Source organism: Scyliorhinus torazame, chromosome 4, assembly GCF_047496885.1.
Source record: "Scyliorhinus torazame isolate Kashiwa2021f chromosome 4, sScyTor2.1, whole genome shotgun sequence".
Lineage (NCBI taxonomy): Eukaryota > Metazoa > Chordata > Chondrichthyes > Carcharhiniformes > Scyliorhinidae > Scyliorhinus > Scyliorhinus torazame.
Genome location: NC_092710.1, coordinates 99,381,841 through 99,406,159, shown reverse-complemented (window position 1 = coordinate 99,406,159; position 24,319 = coordinate 99,381,841). Strand labels below are relative to the sequence as shown.

General features: G+C 46.3%; 1 protein-coding gene across 1 annotated transcript in view; it reads right to left on the bottom strand.

Moving 5' to 3' along the window:
- LOC140410352 (uncharacterized) overlaps window positions 1-24,319 on the bottom strand; it is a 485,957-nt gene that overhangs the window by 14,928 nt on the left and 446,710 nt on the right. Inside the window, exons 51-53 of the mRNA XM_072498368.1 lie at window positions 22,789-22,959; window positions 18,199-18,265; window positions 8,842-8,985 (exon numbers count right to left, since the gene is read on the bottom strand). Coding sequence (XP_072354469.1) covers window positions 8,842-8,985; window positions 18,199-18,265; window positions 22,789-22,959 — 382 coding nt within the window. The remainder of the gene's footprint in view (window positions 1-8,841; window positions 8,986-18,198; window positions 18,266-22,788; window positions 22,960-24,319) is intronic.

The following is a 24,319-nucleotide window of genomic DNA, read 5'->3' as shown; positions in this document are numbered from 1 at the left end:
TTAATCCTCCCAGGTGGGATTGTACTGGGAGCGATATACTGTGTTGTGCAGATCTCTGTAAATAGTGTAAGTAAATCTATGTTCGTTTACCACTAACCCCCTTTGAGTCATTAAAGAAGAATTTCCCTATAAATGTTCTTTGGACTTTTCAAATGGTTCTTGCACTGATCCCTTGATCTTAACCCATGAGCAGGTCGACCACAGTGTCCTGGCTGTGAAGATACTGGACTTTCCGTCAGACAATATCATGACTAAAGTGAAAATTTTCCTCCTCCTGTAAACATCAGGGGAGGTGGTGGTAGAGTGGTTGTTGCTATTATTCCAAGGATGTTGCTATTATTCCAATTGCCAGTGGCTGGGAACTCAAAGCTGCCTGAATCAGTGCCTTCCCACTACAATCTCTAAATCGCAAACAGAGTAATGATCTGAGTGCTGCTGACAGTGGGGGAAACAGCTCTAACACATTTCCTATACATCCCTTAGACAGGATGTACGAAGTAAGAGGGAGAGGGTGGCGTAGAAGAAGGTGGTAGTGTAGCGGTATCGTCACTAGAAAGTCTGTAATTAAAAGTCTAATGATGGCCATGAAACCATTGCCGATTGTCGTAAAAACCCACCTGGTTCACTAATGTCCTTCAGGAAAGGAAATCTGCCATCCTTACCCGGCCTGGCCTACATGTGACTCCAGACCCACACAGTGACATGGTTGACTCTGAACTGCCGTACTCTGAAATGGCCAAGCAAGCCACTCAGTTCAAGGGCAATTAGGGATGGGCAACAAATGCTGCCCCAGCCAGCGTCGCCCACATCCCAAGAATGAATTACAAAAGAAATGTCATCTGGTCAGTGATCCTTTCCTCAATTCCAGACTCTAGACTTTTCCATAGTCAGAACCGATTATTGCATCCCTCAGTTTTACTGGAATTATGGTCATTACTGCTCTAGATCTCTATTTTTGTCCCTCATTAGCTCTAAATGTATCCCTAAATTCTCAGTGTTAAAACATGCATTTTCTCCAACTGTAACATCTCCTTTAATAGGACCGTATAGCTCAACTCACTCTTACTGATTGAAATTAAAGACATGTTGCGCCTAGCTCAACTTTTTGCTTTCGTGTGTATTCTTTTGCACTATTTGAACCCTGATGGCATTCTGCAGTGTGGGAAAAAGCAAGTAGTGAAGGTGAAAGTCTGAACTAGATGTTTCCTGCCGTCTAACTGTTGCACAAGTGTTAACCAGACGTACTGAATTGTTTCTCCACACCAGTATTTGTCATGAAATGTTCTTCGGGGGCGGCAAGGTGGTGCAGTGGTTAGCACTGCTGCCTTATGGCGGCGAGGACCCGAGTTCTATTTCGGCCCCGGGTCACTGTCCGTGTGGAGTTTGCACATTCTCCCCGTGTTTGCGTGGGTCTCACCCCCACAACTCAAAAGATGTGCAGGCCACGGTAAATTGCTCCTTAATTGGAAGAAAAAACAATTGGGCACTTTTAACTTTATTTAAAAAAATGAAATGTTCTTTGTTCTTAAAGAAAAACAATGAGGTGCATGTATCCCATGCTCACTTGCTGTCTGTATTCGCTTCCACTAGGAATACTTAAGGAACGATGAGTCTTTTAAAAGAAACCCAGAGACATAAACCAACAGGGCAAGGTTCAGCATGAGGTTATATATGTAACTTAATCATTCAATAATATCGAAGGACTGGTAACTCCTGTCTGATCCTCAAAGAACACCTTGCTGGGTAGGGACGATGAGCTTGAATGACTCAAAAAGAAATTGAGGCAGTGTTGAAAAATTCGAGGCATTTACTTAAAAAAAAAATCAAAAAATATAAAGCAAACTCTCTGATGATACGAAAACAGAACACCCCGAGAAAACAAATCCAGTAATTATAATCCAAGGTCGCGATGAGGATTCTTCTGAAAAGAAGCCCACGTAACATCAACCGGCAGCCAAAATGTCAAGGGTGCATCAGGGAGAATCTCTTGCCATGGAGAAAGATGGTTGACCTGCGAATATGTGGGGCTACCAAACCCAAAGAGGTAAAGCTGCCACTGGAACATTGACAAGAGTTTATCTGGCACAACAGCCCAATATCATCAAGAATCTCGAACACTCAGCAATCCAAACTGCACTTCTTCACTGGGTTGTTCCCGTGATCCGAGCCGGATTGTATTCAAGCGGCAATGAGTGGGTCCTCTTTGTGCTACTGGTGCCTGACCCCAGGTAAAGGTTAAAACAATTACCAGGGGCTTACGCCTCATTGCTTTCTCTTCCTTCCCATTTTGCCTGAAAGGGAAATAAAACGGATTTTTCTTGCACAGAGGTGGAGGTAGAAACTTAGTAATAGTGCATGATTTAGTTTAACAAAGGGTAAATTATGCTTAACAGCTGGAATTATACAGAGAAATTGCTTTACCGAGGATATGCTTTTGCTTTACTACATCGATCATTATCATTTCCTTTCAACAGAGATACCTGTGTAAAGGGCAATTGGCTATAACTTCCTCGGCGTGGAATCTGCATGTCGGATTGCCACTCCCTACCCACTTACTTAGATCAATTTTCTTCTCTGATGTGGGATGGTGGAGGTTGGTTGGGGGGATGCGGGGGTAGGTAGGGAGGGTAGCCTGGGCTGGTTCAGGGGTGGGGGGGCCGAGTGAGGGTGGTGTAGGTCGGGTCAAGGGGGGGGGAGGGCGTGGTTCTGATCAGAAGGGATTCAGGGGTCGTGTTGGGGGTGTGGGGCGAGGTCAGGTTTGGCCAGCGGTGTCAGGTCAGAGCGGGGATGTTGAGTGTTGGGGTCCAGGAGATCGGTTCAGGTTAGCGGGCACCGGAAGGGGAGGCAGTCAGGTGAAGTGGTGGTGCTGATTGGGTCGGGAGTGATGGGGGAGCCGGCTTGGGTCAGTGGATATCCAGTCAATGGTGAGTTGGGTCAGGATGGTGGCGTGTCAGGCTGGGGAGTGTGCTGTGCTAGGGTGTCAGGTCAGGTTGGGTGGGGTCAGGTCAGAGTGGGTGGGGTGATGTGAGGTCGAGACAGGTGGGTTGAGGGGGGATCGAGGATTGGCTCGAGTCAGATGTTGGGGGGTCTGAATGGAGTCGGGGTAGGAGGATTGAGAGGACGGTCGGGGGTTGCGATCAGTTGGGTTAGAGTGGAGTGGGAGGGTGTGGTCGGGTCGGAGTGGGGTGAGGGTCTGGCCCAGCCTGTGGGGGAGGGGTGCAAGGGCCTTGGGTTGGATATGGGGGAATGACTGGCCCAGCGGGTTGGATCAGGTATGGGGGGGGGGTGTTTGGGTCAGGCCAGGGGATTCCTGGGAGGGGATTCAGGTGTTGAGCCTTGGGTGGGTGAGAGTCTGACCCACTAGAGAGAGAGGGCGAGGGTGAGGAATCCCGTGCGGTGCAGGTGGGGAGATTGGTGGGGTGTGGTGGTATCGAGGGTTTGGGGAATACCATGGGTGAGGTTAACTTGGGGAAATCCCTGGAGGGTCGGGAGAGTGGGGTGTCTCGCGGGAATTTCAGTTTGGGTGATTACAATACTTACTGAGAAGTGGGATGTGCGCATCGCTGGCTAGGCTAGAATTTATTGCCCATTCCTTATTGCCTTGAGAGCTGGTGAGCTGTCTTCATGATTAGTGTGGGCGGTACAATGTAAATAATCAAGAGGTAATTCTCAGGTAATATAAGTTTACTTTAAGCAGTGAATATTCTAGCATATAAGTAAGATAAGGCCATCTACTATATGGACCCTGGCTAAGAATGACTCAAAGTAGAAGATTGTCCGATGGATCTGGATTTCAACGCAATGAAGGTGTTAGGAATAATGACAGGTGATATGTCTGGAGCTTTGGAGGAAAAAGAGAGATGAAAATTCAGGTTGCAATGGCATACTGACTTATAAAGTAAAAGTATTACAAATGACAAGTTGGAGAGGTGAACACCTATTGGACAACCAAAGGTTTCTTGTGCCATGTACTGCAGGCAAGTCAATTCCTTCGTGTAGAAGAAACCTTTTGCTTCAAAGATGTGAAGAAGAACTGGCTGAAATGTTTTCGGTGATAGGTTTCTTAATATCATTCTGTGGAAGAGAGAAGGCTTATTGAGCAGATAGGTTTCTTAATAACATTCTGTGGAATAGAGGAGGCTTACTGAGCATCCTTGCTCCCGTGTTGTATGTGGCTAATGGACAAATATGCCTTCTATAGTCTGACCAGGTTTTTGGGAGCAGGTTTGCGAGGTAGTTTGGTCATCGTACTTTGACGATATAAGCTGTGATGCCTTAGTCCTTTTATCTGTCAGAAGTGAACTGTGTACATGAGGAATCCATTCCAATAACCTTCCAATTTTAAAATCTAAAGTGCAGAGTCATTTGTGAAGTTTTCCGAAGCCAGCCTGTTTCCAAAGCTGACCTCTTAGTCAGTTGATGATAACCTTCTTCTGCAGGAGTAAACACAGTTCGAAAAGTTACACTTTTAAAAAAGAGTCCTCATGCAGACAGACTGTGAAGGGTGCCAAGGGAACGTTTGGAGGCACAGGTTTGGAGCTCTGGAGGACATGACATGCAATCAAACATCTGAGCTTCCCTCAGGTCTTGGTACTTTAACCTCTTGGTCAGTATTATATCCTCGATGTCAATGTTTTGCATCCAGGAAATCCCAATAAATCAGCATCATTCAGCGAAAGACATAATTAGATCAGCAATAGCTGATTGAAGGAATAAGAAAACCTTGAAATACTGGGACGTCTGCATTTTAATGTCAGGTTGATTTCAGGTAGATTTCAGGTCCAACATACGAAAACCTCTTTTCCACAAAGTACAGATTTTTGTGAAGTTCCTTGGAAAGAAAGGAATAATTGATGGCTCTATCAATTGAATGCTCTAATGTTTCATCATGTAATGCATGGGACTGAAGCACAATTCTATTTAACCTTCACAACTATCGTCAGTCGAACACTCCCATGATGTTGAAATAATCGGCACAAAGATTTGGGGGATTTTAATCTTAATCTATCCTCTCTGGCAGTTAGGTGACTTGATATACCCCAATTGAGATTATCCCCCACAAACTCAAGCAAGGTGCAAAACAGAGAGGGGGGGGTTTTGGCTCACACCTGCCTCTTCCCACCCAGTGGGTTAAATTATAAGAAACCCATTTATATCTATAGTGTGATGTTCTTTGCTTTCTGAATATGGATGGCTTTGAAGTGTAGTGTCGCACAAAGAACATCAAGCTAAGCTTTAAACAAAGCTAATTCATTTATACTATGACTAAATAGTATGACTTGCTTGCTCAGATATAAAAGATTACAGATTCACTAAAACTATGATTCTAATTACAGAGCTCCTGATAACACGACTATTCTCTACCTCGCCTAATAGCCTTCCGCCCAAATCAAGAGTATCACATGATGTATGCGCTTGATCGCCATCGAGTGGTTGGATGCAGTTACAGTAAATTGTTAACCCTTCATTATTCTTACAATATACATATTGTCACATATATGATACATTCAATTTTCTATTTATAGTGTGTGAGGTGGGTCTATGAATAGGACTTCCTCAATGTAAAGCGCCGGAATGTGGCGACGAGGGGATTTTCACAGTAACTTCTTTGCTGTTAATGTAAGCCTACTTGTGACACTAATAATGATTATTATTAAAGCTACCATCATTAAACCGGAGTTTCCCCGTTTCCAGATCCTACTCTGTTATACCCACAGCAGCCTGATTCAGAGAGTCGTACAGCTCCAGTTCACAGTCACATTCCTACCCTTCCCCCCCCCTCAGAAGTGCATCATTTCCTTCCTTCCTTTCTTCATTTCCCCCTTTCTACATTTAAATAAGTGATCCATGAAGCTTTGCAGTAGGCTCGCTGAGAGAGTAGATTGTCCCTGCCAATCCCTCCTACCCAGGCAAACATTTGAATTCCCTTCAGGTATCCTTGTCACCCTTGTTTGCGACCTAACACGCTTGATCCACCGCGATTTGTTGCTGGAGAGTTTTTTCTTTTGACTGCTTTAATTGCCAGTCTTTCAGCTCTGTATTTCACACTGATTAATCCTGAAGGATGTTCCAACCTTCTGCTTCACAGCGCCTCTTTTCCTCTATCCAGGACTTTGTGCCGCAGGTCATTGCCTGCTCACTCTACCATGGTTTGCTAACAAGAAGATTTTTTTCTAGCTATTCTGTATTATTATTTCCCATCTGTTTGCTGTCTTCCAGCTTTGCCTCTCTGAGCAGTGACTCTGTTCCTGTCACATCCCCCTGCACCCTGGGGCCCGGGTCCCTCCGTCCAGGGTCTCTGTACCTCTTGACATCCCTGTCTCTCACTTTCATATTTAGATGGCACTGCTGGGCAACTTGTCAGCCTGCAAGCTTCATTATTCCCGTCTCTGCTTACTGTCCATCAGATTTTGACATGAGTTGCCCACACAATGCTCCTCCAACATCTCTTCACTGTTATGTGGAACTGCTCTCACTCCGTTCCATCCTTATTTATCTAATCATAGCCAGAGTAGCACCTGTAATGGCTTCTCTCCCTGCTCCTGTACCATTCCTTCTGGCATTCCCCAAGGATCTATCCTTGTCTCCCTCCTATTTCTCACCTACATACTGCCTCTTGGTGACATTATCTGAAGACAGGGTTTTCGTTTTCACATGTACGCTGATGACACCCAGCTCTACCTCACCGCCACCAAATTGTCAGACGGCTTGTCCGATATCCAGCACGGGCTGAGCAGAAATGTCTTCCAATGAAATATTGGGAAGGCTGAAGCCATTGTTTTCAGTCCCTGCTCCAGACTCAATTCCCTACTGACTCCCTGCTCTCTTTGGAAATTATCTGAATCCAAATCAGTCTATTCACAATCTTGGTGGTAGATTTGACCCCGAGGTGGGCTTCCGACCTCATATTTGTGCCATCACCAGGACGGCCTATTTCTACCTCCATGATATCGCCTGGATCCGCCTCTGTTTAAGCTCATCTTCTGCCCTCATCCCGGCCTTTGTTACCTCCAGACTCGACTATTCCAATTTGCCCCTTGCTGATTTCTCACATTCTACCTTCCGTAAACATGAGTTCACACAGAAATTTACTGCCCCTGTCCTAATTTGCACCAAGTCCCGTTTCACCATCACACCCATGCTCACTGGCCCACAGGATGGTCACGTACCAGTTACACCTTTTTGAAGTAGCAGCCTTTCCTGTTAATGAAGGCTGCCAGCTGGTCTGTTGGAGCTACGACGACCCCTTGCGAGCAATTGATTGCACCCTGCAGAAGCTGCAATGACCCTGAAGCCAATAGAGCTCTCGCTCAATGATCAGTGTCGTTGTGGAATCACACAAACTCTCCAGCCCTCTGTGTGTTGATCAGCTCCCTAATGCAGTGGTGTACAAATGCCTGAAATATCCTGCATATGTCCCGGTGGATCCTTGGAAAGAGGCAGAGATGGAGCAATTCAGTGCTGCAATAATTTTCAGTGCTTCTAAAACCAGCTGCCCACCCAGCCAGTCTCATTGTCCACGGGTCATCCTGCAGCATTGCACAGAGGGCAGCGGTGAATTCCCTTGAGAGGTGAAGTCTTCTCTGACAACTGCAGGTGATAAGTGGGACTTCTGAACACTCGATGGTGTGGCACAAGCTGTCTTTGGCTTCCCTCCTGCTGCTGTTCCCCATGGTGTCCTGTTGCGGCCTTCACAGCCGCAACCTACACCTGCTGCCCGGATAATGGTGGGTCTCTGGCCTGGTTTGTGCATCTTTCCTGCACAGCTCTCATGGATGTAGGCAGACTGGGTGGATGAGTCCCATCTTTGGGTGACACTGCCTGCTGCCCATTGCCGCAGTGTCCAGCTGCTACCTCTCAATTGCTCACAACTGCCCCTCTCCTTTGCAGCTCTGTCCCTCAGCTCCTCAAGAGCCTCCCTTCTCCTTTTCCCGTTTCCTGGCCTCCCTTCTTCTTTTGCCGAAGGTTCACTCCGATGGAAAGCAGCTCCAAAATGGCTGACCTTCCCTCAGACCTGGAAACTGTAAATTTTTAATGGTTGGCGTTCTGATGGCCCATGATCCCTGTTCGGAGCTTGTTAAATTCAGAAAGCAGCATTTAATTCAGTGGTATGTTAATTTGATTAATGATCTAATTAATGCACTCAACTGCCTTACTCCTGTTTGCATCACTGCCTGCTCTCCAGCCCATCCCCAATGATTAGGTCCCGGGTTCCCGATGTTGGACTCCAACAAACGGCCTTCTGTTGGCATTCCACATCTCACTCGTCACAATCACAGTTCACTCTCCAGCGGACTGCATTAAGTTTCACACACTGTCCTTTCATCTGTCACATTGCTTGTGGTCACTGCTAATTTGCACTTCTGAAAATTATGAATAGTTACTCGGAAAACACTGCAATCTGCGTGACAAATCTGTGTAGTGCTTTTTATTATGTTTAAAATTGTTTTAATTTTTCCTTTGTGATTAATTTGCTGCACATTAAATCTAGGAATTTTTTATACTTGGTTTGCCCATCAACAATCAGAAGGCCTCCATAGCACTGTTCAGAGTTCTGCTGTGGTTATGTGTTAAACAGAGCAGTTCTGAGCAGTGAAACTTACAAAGTGCATTATATTTGCATCTAATTCCTGCAATATCTTCACTATTTACCATTCCTGCCAGCAGGGGACTCTGCACTCTCTCTAAAGGGCAGATCAGCATGCATCATAACCTTACGTAAACTGACACAGAATTATTTTCCTTTGCAAACTAGTAGACAATTATCAATTGGGGACATGATAAGCCCACCCACACTACTGTATAAGGGCTTTAATGCTTATTCATTTGGATAAATCTTGCCTCTGGCTCCATGTGGTCCAATGTCTCCTCGAGGCCCGGGTAGTCCAGGTAAGCCATCATTTCCTGGTGTCCCTGGGAGGCCGGATTTAGCCTGGGCAGCCAACATTGCCGCTGGGGACTTCAGTTTGTAGTGGGCAAGTTTCTCTGGAAAGGAAAACAAGTTTAAAACAGGCGAACTGAATTATTCGATAGCAAAAGAATAACCTCCATTCATTTACGTAGGAACAACGAGGAGGCCATTCAGCCCGTGAGCCCATTCAGTTAGATCATGACTGTTCTGAATCTTAATTCCATCTGCTCACCTTCCAGAAGGAAAAATAAAGTTTGGACCAATATTCTTATTTCCCAGTTTTGCAAGGTAACAAAAGGAGTCCACACCGAATTGCAGAGAAAAACAAAAAGTACTTTATTTAGCTAGTTAACTATTATGTACAGCTCAAGTAGTTCGCTACTGGGTCTTCTCTGGTCAGTGCCTGACTGTCCGACTCTATTTATACAAAGGCACATGAACTTAGTTAAGGGTCCCCATCCCCGTATTGGGGGAGTTTGTATTTTGCAAACTCCTGTGTGGGTTATAACACCGAGGTTTTACTGGTCTTCCATTTTAAGGTATGCAAGACCAATTCGGACCAGTGTTCTTATTTCCCGGTTTTTACTGTTGTTTCCTCCTGGGCGTGGTTCCCTAGCTCTTCATAACTTTGCCACGCAAAAGGCACTTCTGAAATGTTCAACTGACTCACAGCCTTAACAGACTTTTGGAGGAGAGAATTCCATATTTCCAGTAACCTTTGGGTGACAAATATAGAAAATCCCAAGATACTTTGAGATGAGAGAAGGACATCAAATGGACATCAAGACATGGTATGAGATTGTGGAGAGGGAAGTTAAAACTAGCTGGAAAAGATTGGTCCTGGACACGAAGAGTCTTCTTGAAGTGAATCACAGATTCTCAGGAAAGATGCGGCAATTACGCCACCATTCCTAATCTCCCATTATCCATCAGAAAGCTGCAATCGCTCAGTGCTTTGCTGCAAGAGTTTACAAATGCACCTTTGAATTAGATTAAGATCTTTGAATCATTTTGGGATCTCCATTATAAATTAATGAAATCCTCTGATTAGATTACAGGCTGGTAATCTCTCTGGGGACGCACTATTCCATATAAACCATCTGAAACGCCTGATTAGGTTGCTGCTTTGCAATCGCTGCTGGGTATACATTATTCAATATACGCGCCGTCTGATTAGATTAGTGTTCAAACGAAGTGAGTACACACAAGAGTAATGAATAATTGCTCAGATGAATTAAACTGCATTTAACTGGATGGCTATCATGTTAAAAAAACATGAGCAACATTTACTGTCAGAATGGAAGGATTCTCTGGGGGAAGCTAGTGTCTAATTCCAGATACGGTGCATTTTACAATCAATAGCCTCAATAGGAATTATGGTATCTGGGAGGTAGAAATCTGTAAATGAAGATTATTATTAATAGAGAGGAGGGAGAGTCATCCCTGTAGAGAGGCTACCAGAGGCTACCTCACCAGACAGTCATTTAACTTTTCAAAGCTTGGGTTCCACATCAAACGTGAAGAGAACATTTGAACATGCTATCTTTCAGATACGTTAACTTTATTCACAATCTAGCACGTAGAATGATTAAAATAGATAAGGGTATGATTTTAAGAAATCTTGGGGTTGGGTTTTCCCATGGGTTTTGGGGCTCCGATCTCAGGACCAAATGGGTCGCCCGAGTCTGCACTTTCCGGCAGTCAGACCAGTGGGGCTGGTTTCCCTGGGTTGACATCCTGAGCCGGTGGGCTCCCAATGTTGCTGGTCTGACCAGAGAGCCAGCAGCTCTGGAACTTCAAAAGCCGGGGCAAATTGGAGCTGCTAAGGCAGGTGGGCAAATGGGAGGGTGCCTCAAAATGGAGGCACAAAAAGCAGGATTTTAGAAGGGGGAAGTTCATAGGCCCCTTGGGTTGGAGGGGAAACCGTCCAGTTGGATCACTGAGATTGCCTTTCCTGCCCGAGGACCCCCTACCTTTGTGAAATGTAGCCTCCTGCTCCGATGTCTCGCCAGACGTGCCGCAGTGATGGCCACCTCCATGGGGGTGGGGGACGGGTGAGGGACAAAGTGGGGAGGGGTAATCCAGTTCCGCAAAATTGTTGGGAATTGGGAGCCTGAACTATTGAAATTGTCTGGCTGTCTCCATACAGCCGGCAGGCAATCCACTTCCCTCACCATCCTGGAAAATTACCCCAGCAGCAGGAAAGTCCCAACGTGGCTCCCGATGTCCTCCTGGCCTCTTTTCCCTCCACCTACACCACACGATTCTGAGCCAGGGGAATTCAACCCTATGCTTTTGAGTGGATGTAAAATCGATGGCAAGAGGTACCGATATCCCAGCTGTACGCTTCAATACATACATACAAACAGAACAACATTTGAATTAGGAGCAGGAGTCGGCCTACCTGAGCCTGCTCCGCCATTCAATAAGATCATGGCTGATCTGATTGTGGCCTCAATCATTTTTTCCTGCCCACCCTCCCCTAACCTTTGAGTCTCTCACCAATCGAGAATCTAGCTACCTCTGTTTTAAAAATATTCAACCCAGTCTCCACTGCTCTCTGGGGAGGAGAATTCCAAAGACCCTGTGACCCTCCGAGAGAAAGTAATTCTCCTTATTTCCACCTTAAATGTGAGACCCCTTATTTTAAAACTCTGTCCCCGAGTCCCAGTCTCTCCCACAAGGAGGACAATCCTTTCAGCATTTGTCAAGTCCCCTCAGGGAGTGTTCCGAGTAGGTCAATGCTCAACAAACAAATGATGCCCAATATGGGGCCCAAACACACAGATTTGAGATTAAGAGTATCATGCTCTACTGACTGAGCTAGCCAGACAGCAAAGCACCACAGGGAAACCTGGCCGTATCAATGTATTCTTCACGGGGAATAGATATTCGAGCAGCAACACCTACACAGTGGTGGCCAACTTTCCAGGGCCAGTCTGGGGTCTCCACAAATTGATGTTTCACGTCCAGAATACTGCAAACAGTCCTGGAGAAACATCATGGAGGCAATAAGGGTTTTTCTTTCATTCTCTTTGAGCCCATTTATTAGTTCTAAGGATTGTGGGGAAAAAGGTAGTCTGATAAGGAAGGATGTTTTCACCTCCCAATTGACTTTGACAGGACTGGATGTGTTGGATGACCAATGGCGAGTGACTCGGGACTGGGCAGTTGGAAGAAGGAGGAATCTGTCCATCCAAAGCTGCCAACTCTAACCTACCCTGGTTCATAAAACATCTACAGCCCTGGTAAAATTAACAATATGCACTGCCGGTCAAAGTTCATCAGGCGCTCAAGAAAACAACACCCCCGTTAAAACAAAAACCATTACAATTTGCCTGATATTCTTTGATTCCAATTTATTTGAGTCAGGTCTGTTCTTACCCATTGTAGTTGGCTTTCCCCTAGTTAATACATTTTTCTCTCGCTTGTTCTTTTTCCTTTATCCTAGGCATATCTAAATCTTATAATGCAATGAACAAGTCCAATCAAAAGCCCAGGTGCCCTTACTGACCCTTAATCCACTTGACCCATCTCATTCCCACGATCACATTGAGCAATGCCTCCTTTCTAACTGGACTGGAAACATATTGCTGTAAAAATTCTCCTGATCACACTCCAGGAACCCTTGACCTTCTTCTCCCTTTACGCCACCAATATCCCAGTCTATATTCAGATAATTCATGTCCTTCATGATAACCATCCACCTCTCTGTAATTTCATTAGCTGGAATTCTCTGGCCATTGAGATTCTCTGTTCCCGCTGGCAGCACGTCCCCGCCCATGGGGTTCCCGGTGGCGTGGGGTGGCTTCAATGAGAAATCGCATTGACAAGCGGCGGGATGAGAGAATCCCGCCATCAGCGAATGGTGCGCCGTCGAGAAACACGCGGCTAAGGGGGGACTGGAGAATCCCGCCCATTGCAAAATTGGTCCCCTTCATTCTTCCCACTAGTTAGTGGCCTATAGACCGACATATAGACCACCCCGAGCAATGCAATTGTACCTTTCTGTTTCTTAGCTCTAGCCAAATAGATGCTTTCCTTGATCCTTCTGGGACAGCCTCATTTCCAGCACTGCAATGTTCTCCTTAATCAATACGGCCACTCCTCCCCCTTTCCCCCGTTTACTTCCTTTTCTATCTTCCCTGAACACCTTGTATCCAGGAATATCTAATACCCAGTCCTGCTCTTCTTTGAGCCAGGTCTCTGTTATCAACACAAGATCACATTTCTAAGTGGCTATCAATGTTTACAATTCACCAATCTTATTTATCACACATTTACAGGCATGCACAGTAACCCTAATTTAGAATGTATCACTTTCCTGCTTATGCTGAACCAGTCAACATCTTGCTATTTCCTACTCTAGTGCTATCTGTCTCTCCCAATGTTCTTTGCACCTTGGTGTTTCTAGTTTAATCCCCCTGTTTCCCACATCCCTGCCAAGTTAGTTGAAACCCTCCCCAATAGCACTGTCAAATCACTCTGTAAGGAAATTAGTCCCAGCTCAGTAGAGATCAAACCCGTCCAGTTGGTGTCCCCCACCACCCTCCCATGAACTGGTCGTAATATCCCTGGGATCTAAAGTCCTCTCTCCAGTACCATCTTTCCAGCCTTCCATTCATTGGCTTTCTCCGCCTTTCTGTACTCACTTGCACGTGGTACTGGGAGTAATCTGGAGATAACTACTTTGAAGTTGAACTTGATCATTTCCTACCTGGCTCCCTAAATTCTGACTGCAGGACCACATTCCTCTTTCTACTTATGTTGCTGATACTGATGTGGACCATTACAACTGGCTACTCAAGCTCCTCCCCCCCCCCCACCCCCTTCCCCTCCCCAAGGTGCGCTACAGCCACTCAGTGACATCCCTGACCGTGGCATTAGGATGGCAACATCCCATTGTGGATTCATTTCTGTGTTCATAAAATGTCTATCAATCTCCTATCATTAATGCTCTTCTAATCCTCTTTGTTCTTACTCCCCCTGCCCGCCACCCCCGGTATAGTTGAGCCACCCATGGTGCCACGAGTTTGGATTTGGCTGCACTCCCCTGATGAACCATCAATCTCAATTGCATTTAGAACTGAATACTGGTTGGAGAGCGAGATGAACTCAGGGGACTCCTGCACTACCTGCCCGTTCCTACCTGACTGCCCTGTGGTTGCCCACTCCCTCTCTCTTTCTGCACACGCTGAACCTGCAGGGTGAGCACATCTATAAATGGACTCTCCACAAAGCTCTCAACCTCACAGCTACACTGTAGCAATACTAGCTGCTGCTTAAGCTCTGGAACCCAGAGTTTGAGCTGGTCCAGCTGACAACACTTTCTGATGATATGATTATCTAGGATGTGGGCAGCATCATGGAGTTCCCATATGGAACAGGATCTGAAATGAGGAGAAACTGCTACTCGCAGAGGGTGGTGAATTTGTGAAACTCGCTGCCCAATAATGCGAGAATAGGAGTCATTAAATGGTTTCAAGAAAGAGATGGTTATATTTCTGATTTTAAAAAACAGGTTATAGGGATATGGGGAAGAGGTAGGGAGGTGGATTTGAGACCAGGAAGAGATCAGCCATGATCTGATTGAATGGTGGAGCAGGCTCGAAGGGCTGAATTGCCCACTTCTGCTCCTAATTCCTATGTTCCTTTGTGTACTCCAGGGTTCAGAATTGTTTTGCTATTCATTTGACTATTAGAGAACAAAATGTATTACTTAAAAAAAGGCTCATCAGCTACTTACTTCCCTTCTGTTGACAAAACTTGAATATATTTAAGTGGCGACAGGGTGGCACTATGGTTCGCCCCAGGGTTCAGGTATAATTCTGGCCTTGTGTGACTGTCATTGTGAAGTTTGCACATTCTCCCCGTGTCTGTGTGGGTAACCTCTGGGTGCTCCGGTTCCTCCCACAGTCCAAAGATGTGCAGGTTAGGTGGGGTTACGGGGATTGGATGGGGAGTGAGCCCAGGTAAGGTGCTCTTTCAGAGGGTCGGTGCAGATTCAATGGGCCAAGTGGGCTCCTTCTGCACTGTAAGGATTCTATGGTTCCATATGTTTATGTTTAATGCTCAAAATTGAATACAATTTTCCAGATGGGATCTGATACATAGATACATAGATAGGAGCAGGAGGAGGCCTTTTGGCCCTTCGAGCCTGCGCCGCAATTCATCACGATCATGGCTGATCATCCAACTCAATAGCCTGATCCTGCTTTCTCTCCATAGCCTTTGATCCCATTCTCCCCAAGTGCTATGTTCAGCCGCCTCTTGAATATATTCAATGTTTTAGCATCAACTGCTTCCTGTGGTAATGAATTCCACAGGCTCACCACTCTTTGGGTGAAGAAGTGTCTCCTTATCTCTGTCCGAAATGGTTTACCCTGAATCCTCAGACTGTGCCCCCTGGTTCTGGACACACCTGTCACTGGTAACATCTTCCCTGCATCTACCCTGTCTAGTCCTGTTAGAATTTTACAAGTCTCTATGAGATCTCCCCTCATTCTTCTGAACTCCAGTGAGAACAATCCTAACCTAGTCAATCTCTCCTCATATGACAGGCCCGCCATCCCTGGAATCTATCTGGTAAACCTTCGCTGAACTCCTTGGAGAGCAAGAACATCCTTCCTCAGAGCAGGAGATCAAAACTGCACACAATACTCCAAGTGTGGCCTCACTAAGGCCCTGTACAATTGCAGCAACACATCCCTGCTTCTATACTCGAAACCTCTCGCAATGAAGGCCAACATACCATTAGCCTTCTTCACTGCCTGCTGCACCTGTATGCTTACCTTCAGCGAATGGTGCATAAGGACACCCAGGTCCCGCTGCACACGCCCCTCTCCCAATTTACACCCATTCAGGTAGTAATCTGCCTTCCTGTTTTTGCTTCCAAAATGAATAACCTCACACTTATCCAAATTATATTGGTTTGCCCACTCGCCCTACCTGTCCAGATCTTGCTGTAGGATCTCTGCATCCTTGTCACAATTCACCATCCCACCTAATTTGGTATCATCTGCAAACCTTGAGATGTTACATTTTGTTCCCCCATCCAAATCATTAATATATATTGTGAATAGCTGGGGTCCCAGCACCGATCCCTATGGTACCCCGCTGGTTACTGCCTGCCAATTTGAAAAAGACCTATTAATCCCTACTGTTTGTTTCCTCTCTGCCAACCAGTTTTCTATCCACCTCAATACATTTCCCCCAATCCCATGCGTTTTAATTTTGCTCAATAATCTCTTATGCGGGACATTGTCAAACGCCTTCTGAAAGTCCAAATACACCACACCGGCTGGCTCCCCCTTGTCGGCTGTACTGGTTACCTCTTCAAAGGATTCCAACAGATTTTGTCAAGCATGATTTTCCCTTCATAGATCCATGCTGACTCTGACTGATCCTGCCACTGCTTTATAAATGGTCCGCTATAAAGTCCTTGATAATGGATTCAAGCATTTTCCCCACGACCGATGTTCGGCTTACTGGTCTATAATTCCCTGCTTTCTCTCTCCCTCCCTTTTTGAATATCGGAGTAACGTGAGCTACCCTCCAATCTGCAGGGACAGTTCCAGGGTTTATAGAATCCCGGAAGATGACCACCAATGCATCCACTATTTCCAGAGCCACCTGTTTAAGCACTCTGGGATGCAGATTCTCAGGCCCTGGGGATTTATCCGCCTTCAATCCCATCAGTTTTCCCAGCACCATTTCTCTACTAATGTTGATCTCCCTCAGTTCTTCCCTCTCTCTAAACCTTTCATTCTCCAACATTTTTTGGGCTCTGATTTGTGTCCTCATTTGTGAAGACAGAACCAAAGTATGTATTTAATTGCTCAGCCATTTCTTTGTCCCTTATTATGCATTCCCCTACTTCTGGCGGCATTGGGCCTACATTTCTCTTTACCAATCTCTTTCTCTTCACATCTCTATAGAAACACTTAGTGTCAGTCTTTATGTTCCTGCATGCTTCCTTTCGTACTGTACTTTCCCCTTCTTAATCAATCCCTTCGTCCTTCTTTGCTGAATTCTAAACTGCTCCCAATCCTCAGACCTATTATTTTTCTTGGCCAATCTGTATGCTTCTTCCTTGGATCGGTTACTATTTCTAATTTCCTTTGTAAGCCATGGATTGGCCCTCTTACCCCCCTTTGCTTTTGTGCCAGACAGGAATGAACAGTTGCTGTAGTTCCTCCATGCGTTCCTTGAATGTTTGCCATTGTCTATCCACTGTTATCCCTTTAAGTAACTCTCCCCAATCTATCAAGGCCAACTCACGTCTCATATCCTCATAGTTCCCTTTATTAAGATTCAGCACCCTAGTCTCCGAATCAACTACTTCACTCTCCATCTTGATAAAAAATTCTATCATGTTATGGTCGCTCATCCCCAAGGGATCTCGTACATCCAGATTGGCAATAATTCCCTTCTCATTACACAGTACCCAGTCTGAGATGGCCTGCTCTCTAGTTGGTTCCTCCACATATTGGTCAAGAAAACCATCCCGTATACACTCCAGGAATTCCTCCTCTATGTCATTGATTTACAAGCCAGTAATGTTTTAGTTGTTTTCACCAATCTCCACTGTTCCTATGTGTTTGAGTCAGTTTTGGCATCAAACTTCATGAAAGATTTATTGGCTGAGGAAGAGATTAATTTAAATGATACCAGGGCTTTTATCGGATTAAATTAGGAGGATGGGGATTGCATAGTTTGTATTTTCTTGACTTTGGAAGGGTTTCGGGTTTAATAGGGAAATAGGGAGAAAAAAATGTTCCCAGCTACAAAGGGAACACAGAACCATAACCTTAAAATTAGAGCCATACATTTCAGGATTTAATTTAGAAAGCGCTTTTTCCACACATTTATGTAGGGAAAATCCACATCTCTCTTCCCCTAAAGGATATGATCTAACTGAATGATACCTTACGGTTGAGGGTCTGAGTGACTCACTCCTGCTTCTCAGCGCCAGGCATACTGAAGACTGTCAGGTTATTTATCGTGGATGGTATTGTTGTCTGTCCTAGCCTGATCTTCATATCCATCCATGAATGAAGAAACAAGAGCTCTGGTCACTGCTTTCCGCCTTCACACATGGTTGTGGGGCCAGTTTTAGTGTACTGGCAATTGCCCCAGCTGATCTCAGAGTCTGTCTTTATAAAGCTATCTTGAGAGATCACTAGGCAATTTGTAGGTTCAAGGAAGTTGGTACAAGGGGGATACAGAGTTGTTAAATTCCCCTGTAGACAGCGACTTGATGTGAAACCAATCTGCTTTCTTCTTACCTTCAAAAATCCTGTGGACTTCGTGCCTTATAAATCTTGCTATTTCTTCAAATGTAACGTTTCTGCCCTGATGAAGCAAAGAGACATATTTGAGGAAATGACCAGAAATGAAAAGATCAGCATTTAATGGAAGGAGCATGATAACAGAAGATTTATCAAGAAGAAAATTATCCAGAAATCAAAGATTCCCTGCTCTGAATGTTGTTTAAACTGGATAAGCCAATAAAACTAGAAAGTGGAGCTGTTACTTTGGGATTGCATAGTTGGAGATGTATTATATTGTGGTCATTTTCAGTTGATTGCTGGACAGTCCAGTTCGATGGAATAGACCAGGACAGCAATATCAAACCCTGGATTTCTACATAGTGTGACATTGGGTTCCGTTACTTCATTAATGTCTTTAAGTACGTTTGAAGGAATAATAAATACAAGGACCAGCTGTGTAGAATGGACCCTCACTCCAAAGAGAAGTACAGCACAGGAAGAGGCCTTTCGGCTCTCCAAGGCTGCACCGATCATGATGCCTGTCTAACTGAAACCTTCTGCACTTTTTCCATCCTATTCATATATTTGACAAGATGCCTCTTAAACGTCGCTATCATATCTGCTTCTACCACCTCCTGGGGCAGAGGATTCCAGGCACACAACACCCTCTGTGTAAAAAAAAAAACATGCCTCGTACATCTCTTAACTTTCCCCCCTCATTCCTTAAACCTATGTCCCCTAGTAATTGACTTTTCCACCCTGGGAAAAAGCTTCTGACTATCCACTCTGTCCATGCCACTCTTAATTTTGTAAACTTCTCTCAGGTCACCCCTCAACCACCATCGTTCCAGTGAAAATAATTTGAGTTTATCCAACCTCTCCTGGTAGCTAATGCCCTCCATGCCAGGCAACATCCTGGTAAACCTCTTCTGTACCTTGTACTATTCAAGAAGAAGAGAAGAAAAACGCATCTCTTACCCAAGGCTTCAGAAATAATGAATAACCTTGGCCTCTCCATACCTGTCAAGGATCTCTCAAGGGTGCCTCGTTACCAGCCCTGCATTTTTGTGCTGAATACTGGTTTGAGATAGGTTTCTGAAGGAGCTAACCTCGTACTTTTCAAGTCCAAGTAGATTTCCAATTCTGTAAGCAGAAGTTGCCTGAAACTCGGTAAGAGTATGACACATTTTTTGTTAGTTCATCTTCCTGTTTTACCTGATGGTTCAATCATAATTGGAGGCTGGTACTTCAGCCACAGAATGGTGAGGACTCACATCGCCGAATAGGAACCTTTAAGAGCCGCCTCTTTAAAGCTGATTGTACATGAAGTTGGAGGAGACGTTCCTATCCCGGATGAGCATTAAGAATGAGATTCAGAGGAAGGGTGAAGGGAGATCTTGGGCGGGATTCTCCGACCCCACGCTGGGTCGAAGAATTGCCGGGAGCTGGTGTGAATCCCGCCCCCGCTGTGTCCCGAAGTCTCCGCCACCAGAGATTCGGCAGGGGCGGGAATCGCGCCGCGCCGGTCGGCGGGCCCACCCCCGCTGATTCTCCGGCCCGCGATGGGCCGAAGTCCCGCTGCTGGAATGCCTGTCCCGCCAGCGTGGATTAAACCACCTTTTGAACGGCGGGACAAGGCGGCGCGGGCAGGCTCCGGGGTCCTGGGGGGGGGGGGCCGCGGGGCCTGGCCCGCGGTCAGGACCCACCGATCTGCGGGCGGGCTTGTGCCGTGGGGGCACTCTTTTTCTTCCGCCTTCGCCATGGTCTTCACTATGGCAGAGGCTGAAGAGACCCCCTCCTCTGCGCATGCGCGGGGATGACGTCAGCAGCTGCTGGCTCTCCCGCGCATGCGCCGATCCGCGTCGCCCGGCGAAGACCTTTCGGCCCCGGCTGGCGTGGCGCCAAAGGCCTTTCCCGCCAGCCGGCGGCGCGCAAACCACTCCGGCACGGGCCTAGCCCCTCAAGGTGAGGGCTTGGCCCCTAAAGGTGCGGTGACTTCTGCACCTTTGGGGCGGCCCGACGCCGGAGTGGTTCCCGCCTCTCCATGACGCCGGAACCCCCCGCCCGCCGTGTAGGGGAGAATCCCGCCCCTTTTCTTTTTACTGGTTCATGGGGTGTGGGTTTTGCTGGCAAGGTCAGCATTTGTTGCAGTCCTCGATTGCCCTTGAGAAGATGGTGGTGAGTCACCTTCTTAAACTGCTGTGACCAATCTGGTCTAGGCACACCCGCAGGGCTTTCAGGAAGGAAATTCAATGTTTTTGACTCAGTAGATATGAAGAAACGCCAATATATTTCAAGTCAGCTTATTGTGCAGCTTGGACGGGAATTTGCAAGTGGTTGTTTTCCCACATATGCTGCCTGACAAATTGAGTGCCAAACAAGCGGGCTACTTTGTCCTGGATGATGTTGAGCTCCTTCAGTGTTGTTGGAGCTGCACTCATCCAGGCAAGTGAAGACCATTCCATCACACTCCTGATTTGTGCCTTGTAGATGGTGGACAGGCTTTGGAGAGTCAGGAGGTGAGTTACTCACAGAATTCCCAGCCTTTGACTTGCTCTTGTCGCCACAGTATTTATATGGCTAGTTCGGTTCAGTTTCTGGTCAATGGTAACCCCAGGACTTTGACGGTGGGGTATTTGGAAAGTCAAGAGGAGATGGAGGTGGTCATTGCCTGGCACTTGTGTGGCATGAACATTTTTTGCCATTTATTAGCTCGAGCCTGAACGTTTTCCAGGTCTGGCCAGGCAGGTGCTGTGAATATTTAAAAAAATAAATTTAGAGGACCCAATTTCTTTTTTCTGTTTAAGGGGCATTTTAGCTTGGCCAATCCACCTAACCTGCACATCTTTGGGTTGTGGGGGTGGGGAGAATATGCAAACTCCACACGGACAGTGACCCAGGGCCGGGATTCGAACCCGGGGCCTCAGCGCCGCAGTCCCAATGCTAACCACTGCGCCACATGCCTCCGTTGGTGTTGTGAATATGAAAAGATTTTTGGAACATGGATGGTCAAGCAGTGCCATGTGTAGAACAAAGACAGGGGGCGAGATTCTCCACTCCCGCGCCGGTTGGGAGAATCGCCTGGGCCGCCAAAATTTCCCGGGACGCCGGTCCGACGCCCTCCTGCGATTCTCCCAAGCGACGGGAACGGCCCGGTCGAGTTCCGGGGGCCGTAGGCCGGCGAATCGCTGGAGACACCCAAAATGGCGATTCTCTGGCACCCCCGCTATTCTCAGGCCCAGATGGGCCCGAGCAGCCAGGCCAAAACGGCGGGTTCCCCCCGGCGCCGTCCACACCTGGTCGCTGCCATCGGGAACAGCGCGCAAATGGTGGGGGGGGGGGGGGGGGGGGGGGGGGAGGGGGGGGATGCGGCCTGCAGGGGAGCGAGGGGGGGATCCTGCACCGGGGGGTACCTCAAATGTGGGGTGGCCCGCGATCGGTGTCCACTGATTGTCGGCCGTCCTCTCTGAAGGAGGACCTCCTTCCTTCTGCGGCCCCACAAGATCCGTCTGCCATCTTCTTGCAGGGTGGACTTAGAGAGGACGGCAACCACGCATGCGGGCGACAAGGCCTAGCGCATGTAGATGACGCGGCCCCGACCCTAACCTATTGTCAGGGCCTGAATTGGTCGGGATCGGGGCCGTTTCGCGCCGTCGTGAACCTCGACGGCGTTCACGACGGAGAGGCCACTTCGGCGCGGGAGTGGAGAATCCCACCCTCTATATCTGGACAAAGGACACCTTCCTTAATAACATCTGTAACTTGCATCGTTGAAATAGAAAAAAGTCTCACAGAGGTGTCATCAAAAACAGTACTGAACTAAATGGGGAGACGGCATGCGGGAAGACCAAAAGCTTAGTCAAAGAGATGGACTTTAAGGAGGTTCTTAAAGGCAGAAGCAATTGAGAAGAGGAGCTATTTTGAGAGGGAATTCTGGATTTGCCCAAGTCATATTATTGAGTATTTAGTATCACTCCAAGAGATTAACAAGGCATGAAGGGATCACATACTGCTTCCAAAGCATACAACCCGGGACCATTTTTTCACCCTTTGTCTGGCTATCCTAGAAACCTTTGTGCATTGGGTCATATTTTAGTTTTTAAGGGGTAAAGGTTAATCTGGTAAAAGTGGATTGAGTGCAAAGCTCACACAGAACCATGAGCTGCAATACTGACACTTACAATCACTTGGCAGGCATCTTTCTTTCTGAGTGCATCTCTCAAGCCCTTCAGCGACCAGAAAATGGTAACGGAAGCAGGATTGTGTTGTTTGGAAGCTTTCCAATAACACATGACCAGTCACCTCACGTGAAAACTATTGCCCTACATGCCATGATGTCTGCAGGTCTCAAATCTGCCTCAATAGCCATCTTCGGTCTCATGGAAAACAATAATCCTGGCTATAGACAATAATATAACTGCTCTGAGAACAACTGGTTGTAAAAATTGTAGATGTTGCCCCATTCCCTTATCAGCATTTCTCATCTTGACAAACACAAAGAAACCATCCAAAATTTAGCTCAATTGTATCACTGATATGCAAAAAATGTAGATGTGAAGCTAATGCAATTTTTATGACAACTTAGATGGGTAATGTTATTCTTACAGGAAAACCTGGTGGTCCATGGGAACCTGTAGGTCCTGGAGGACCATCTTTTCCAGCTGGTCCAACTGATCCAGAAGAGCCAATAATTCCTTTCTCCCCTCGAGGTCCTGGATAACCCGTTCTTCCCCTTTCGCCTTGAGGACCTCGATCTCCCAGTATTCCTGGATCACCCTGTTCAAACAGAAAAACGAAGACGACAAAACGAAACAGGCCGTTACAGAAATACTTATTAGTATTGTGAAGTGAAATTTAAACAAGTTGCGAGAAAATATTTTGAGAGACATTTGCTTTAGAAGAGGAGAACTCTTTTGGGATGAAAACAACATTTACAAACGAAAGCACGCCTAATAAATGTGTCTCAAATTTCTAAGTTGCAAATCTGTAAGTTAACTATTGATAAAATGGGCGGCATGTGGCACAGTGGTTAGCACTGGGACTGCGGCACTGAGGACCCAGGTTTGAATCCCGGCCCTGGGTCACTGTCCGTGTGGAGTTTGCACATTCTCCCCACGTGTGCGTGGATTTCACCCCCACAACCAAAGATGTGCAGGGCAGGTGAATTGGCCACGTTAAATTGGTCCTTAATTGGAAAAAAAATACTTGGGTACTCTAAATTAAAAAACAACTATTGATAAAATTATGTTGTTCCCTCACTCTTTCGATTAAATTTTTAACTGGCTGTTATAAATTGAACACACAATACATTGGTACAAACAAGAATGCTAAGGATTTGGATCACTGCTATTGAGACCATTCAATGTTTGCTTCTCATTCTCTCTAACTGCTCTCCACTAGACGCAGACATTTGCTGGGGCCTGCTACCTCACTCTAATAGGCCTTCCTCATCGGCTCAGAGAGCAAGTGTGTATTCAATTTGAAGGGGCATTGGAGGTCAACCCCATGCTGTGTGCACCCAGAGTCCAGGCTTTGCTTCTTTTTTAATATTCATTTACAGGATGTGGGCGTCGTTGGCTTGGAGAGCACTTATTGCTCATCCTTTGTTGGGAAAATGGTGGTGAGTTGCCTTCTTGAACCGCTGCAACGGCCACAGGAACAGCAGGAGGCCATTCAGCCCCTCGAGTCTGTTCTGCCATTCCAATAGGCCATGAGTGATCTGAACCTCAATCCCCTTTACCAATCTTAGTTCCATATGCCTCAAAACTATTACTTAGCACAAATCTACCTTAATCTAAGAAATATCAATTCACCCAGCAACCATAACCTTTTGGGGGATAGAGTTCCATTACACGTTGTGTGAAAAGAATGACACCTGATTGCAGAGGAATCAGAAATGGAAGCCTTTAAAAACATCCTTTAAGTCACTCAGTGGTGTTAGCATTCAGTTCACATATAATTACATAGAAAATATAACAAATCATTTGGTTCATCTGCACTTTGCTCATGTTAATGCTCCATTCAAGCCTCATCCACCCCTTTTCATTGAATGGTATCAGCCATTTGATGCCTTTATCTCTCATTGTCATCGAGCTTCACCATATATATATATTTTATTTACTTCAATCATTCCATG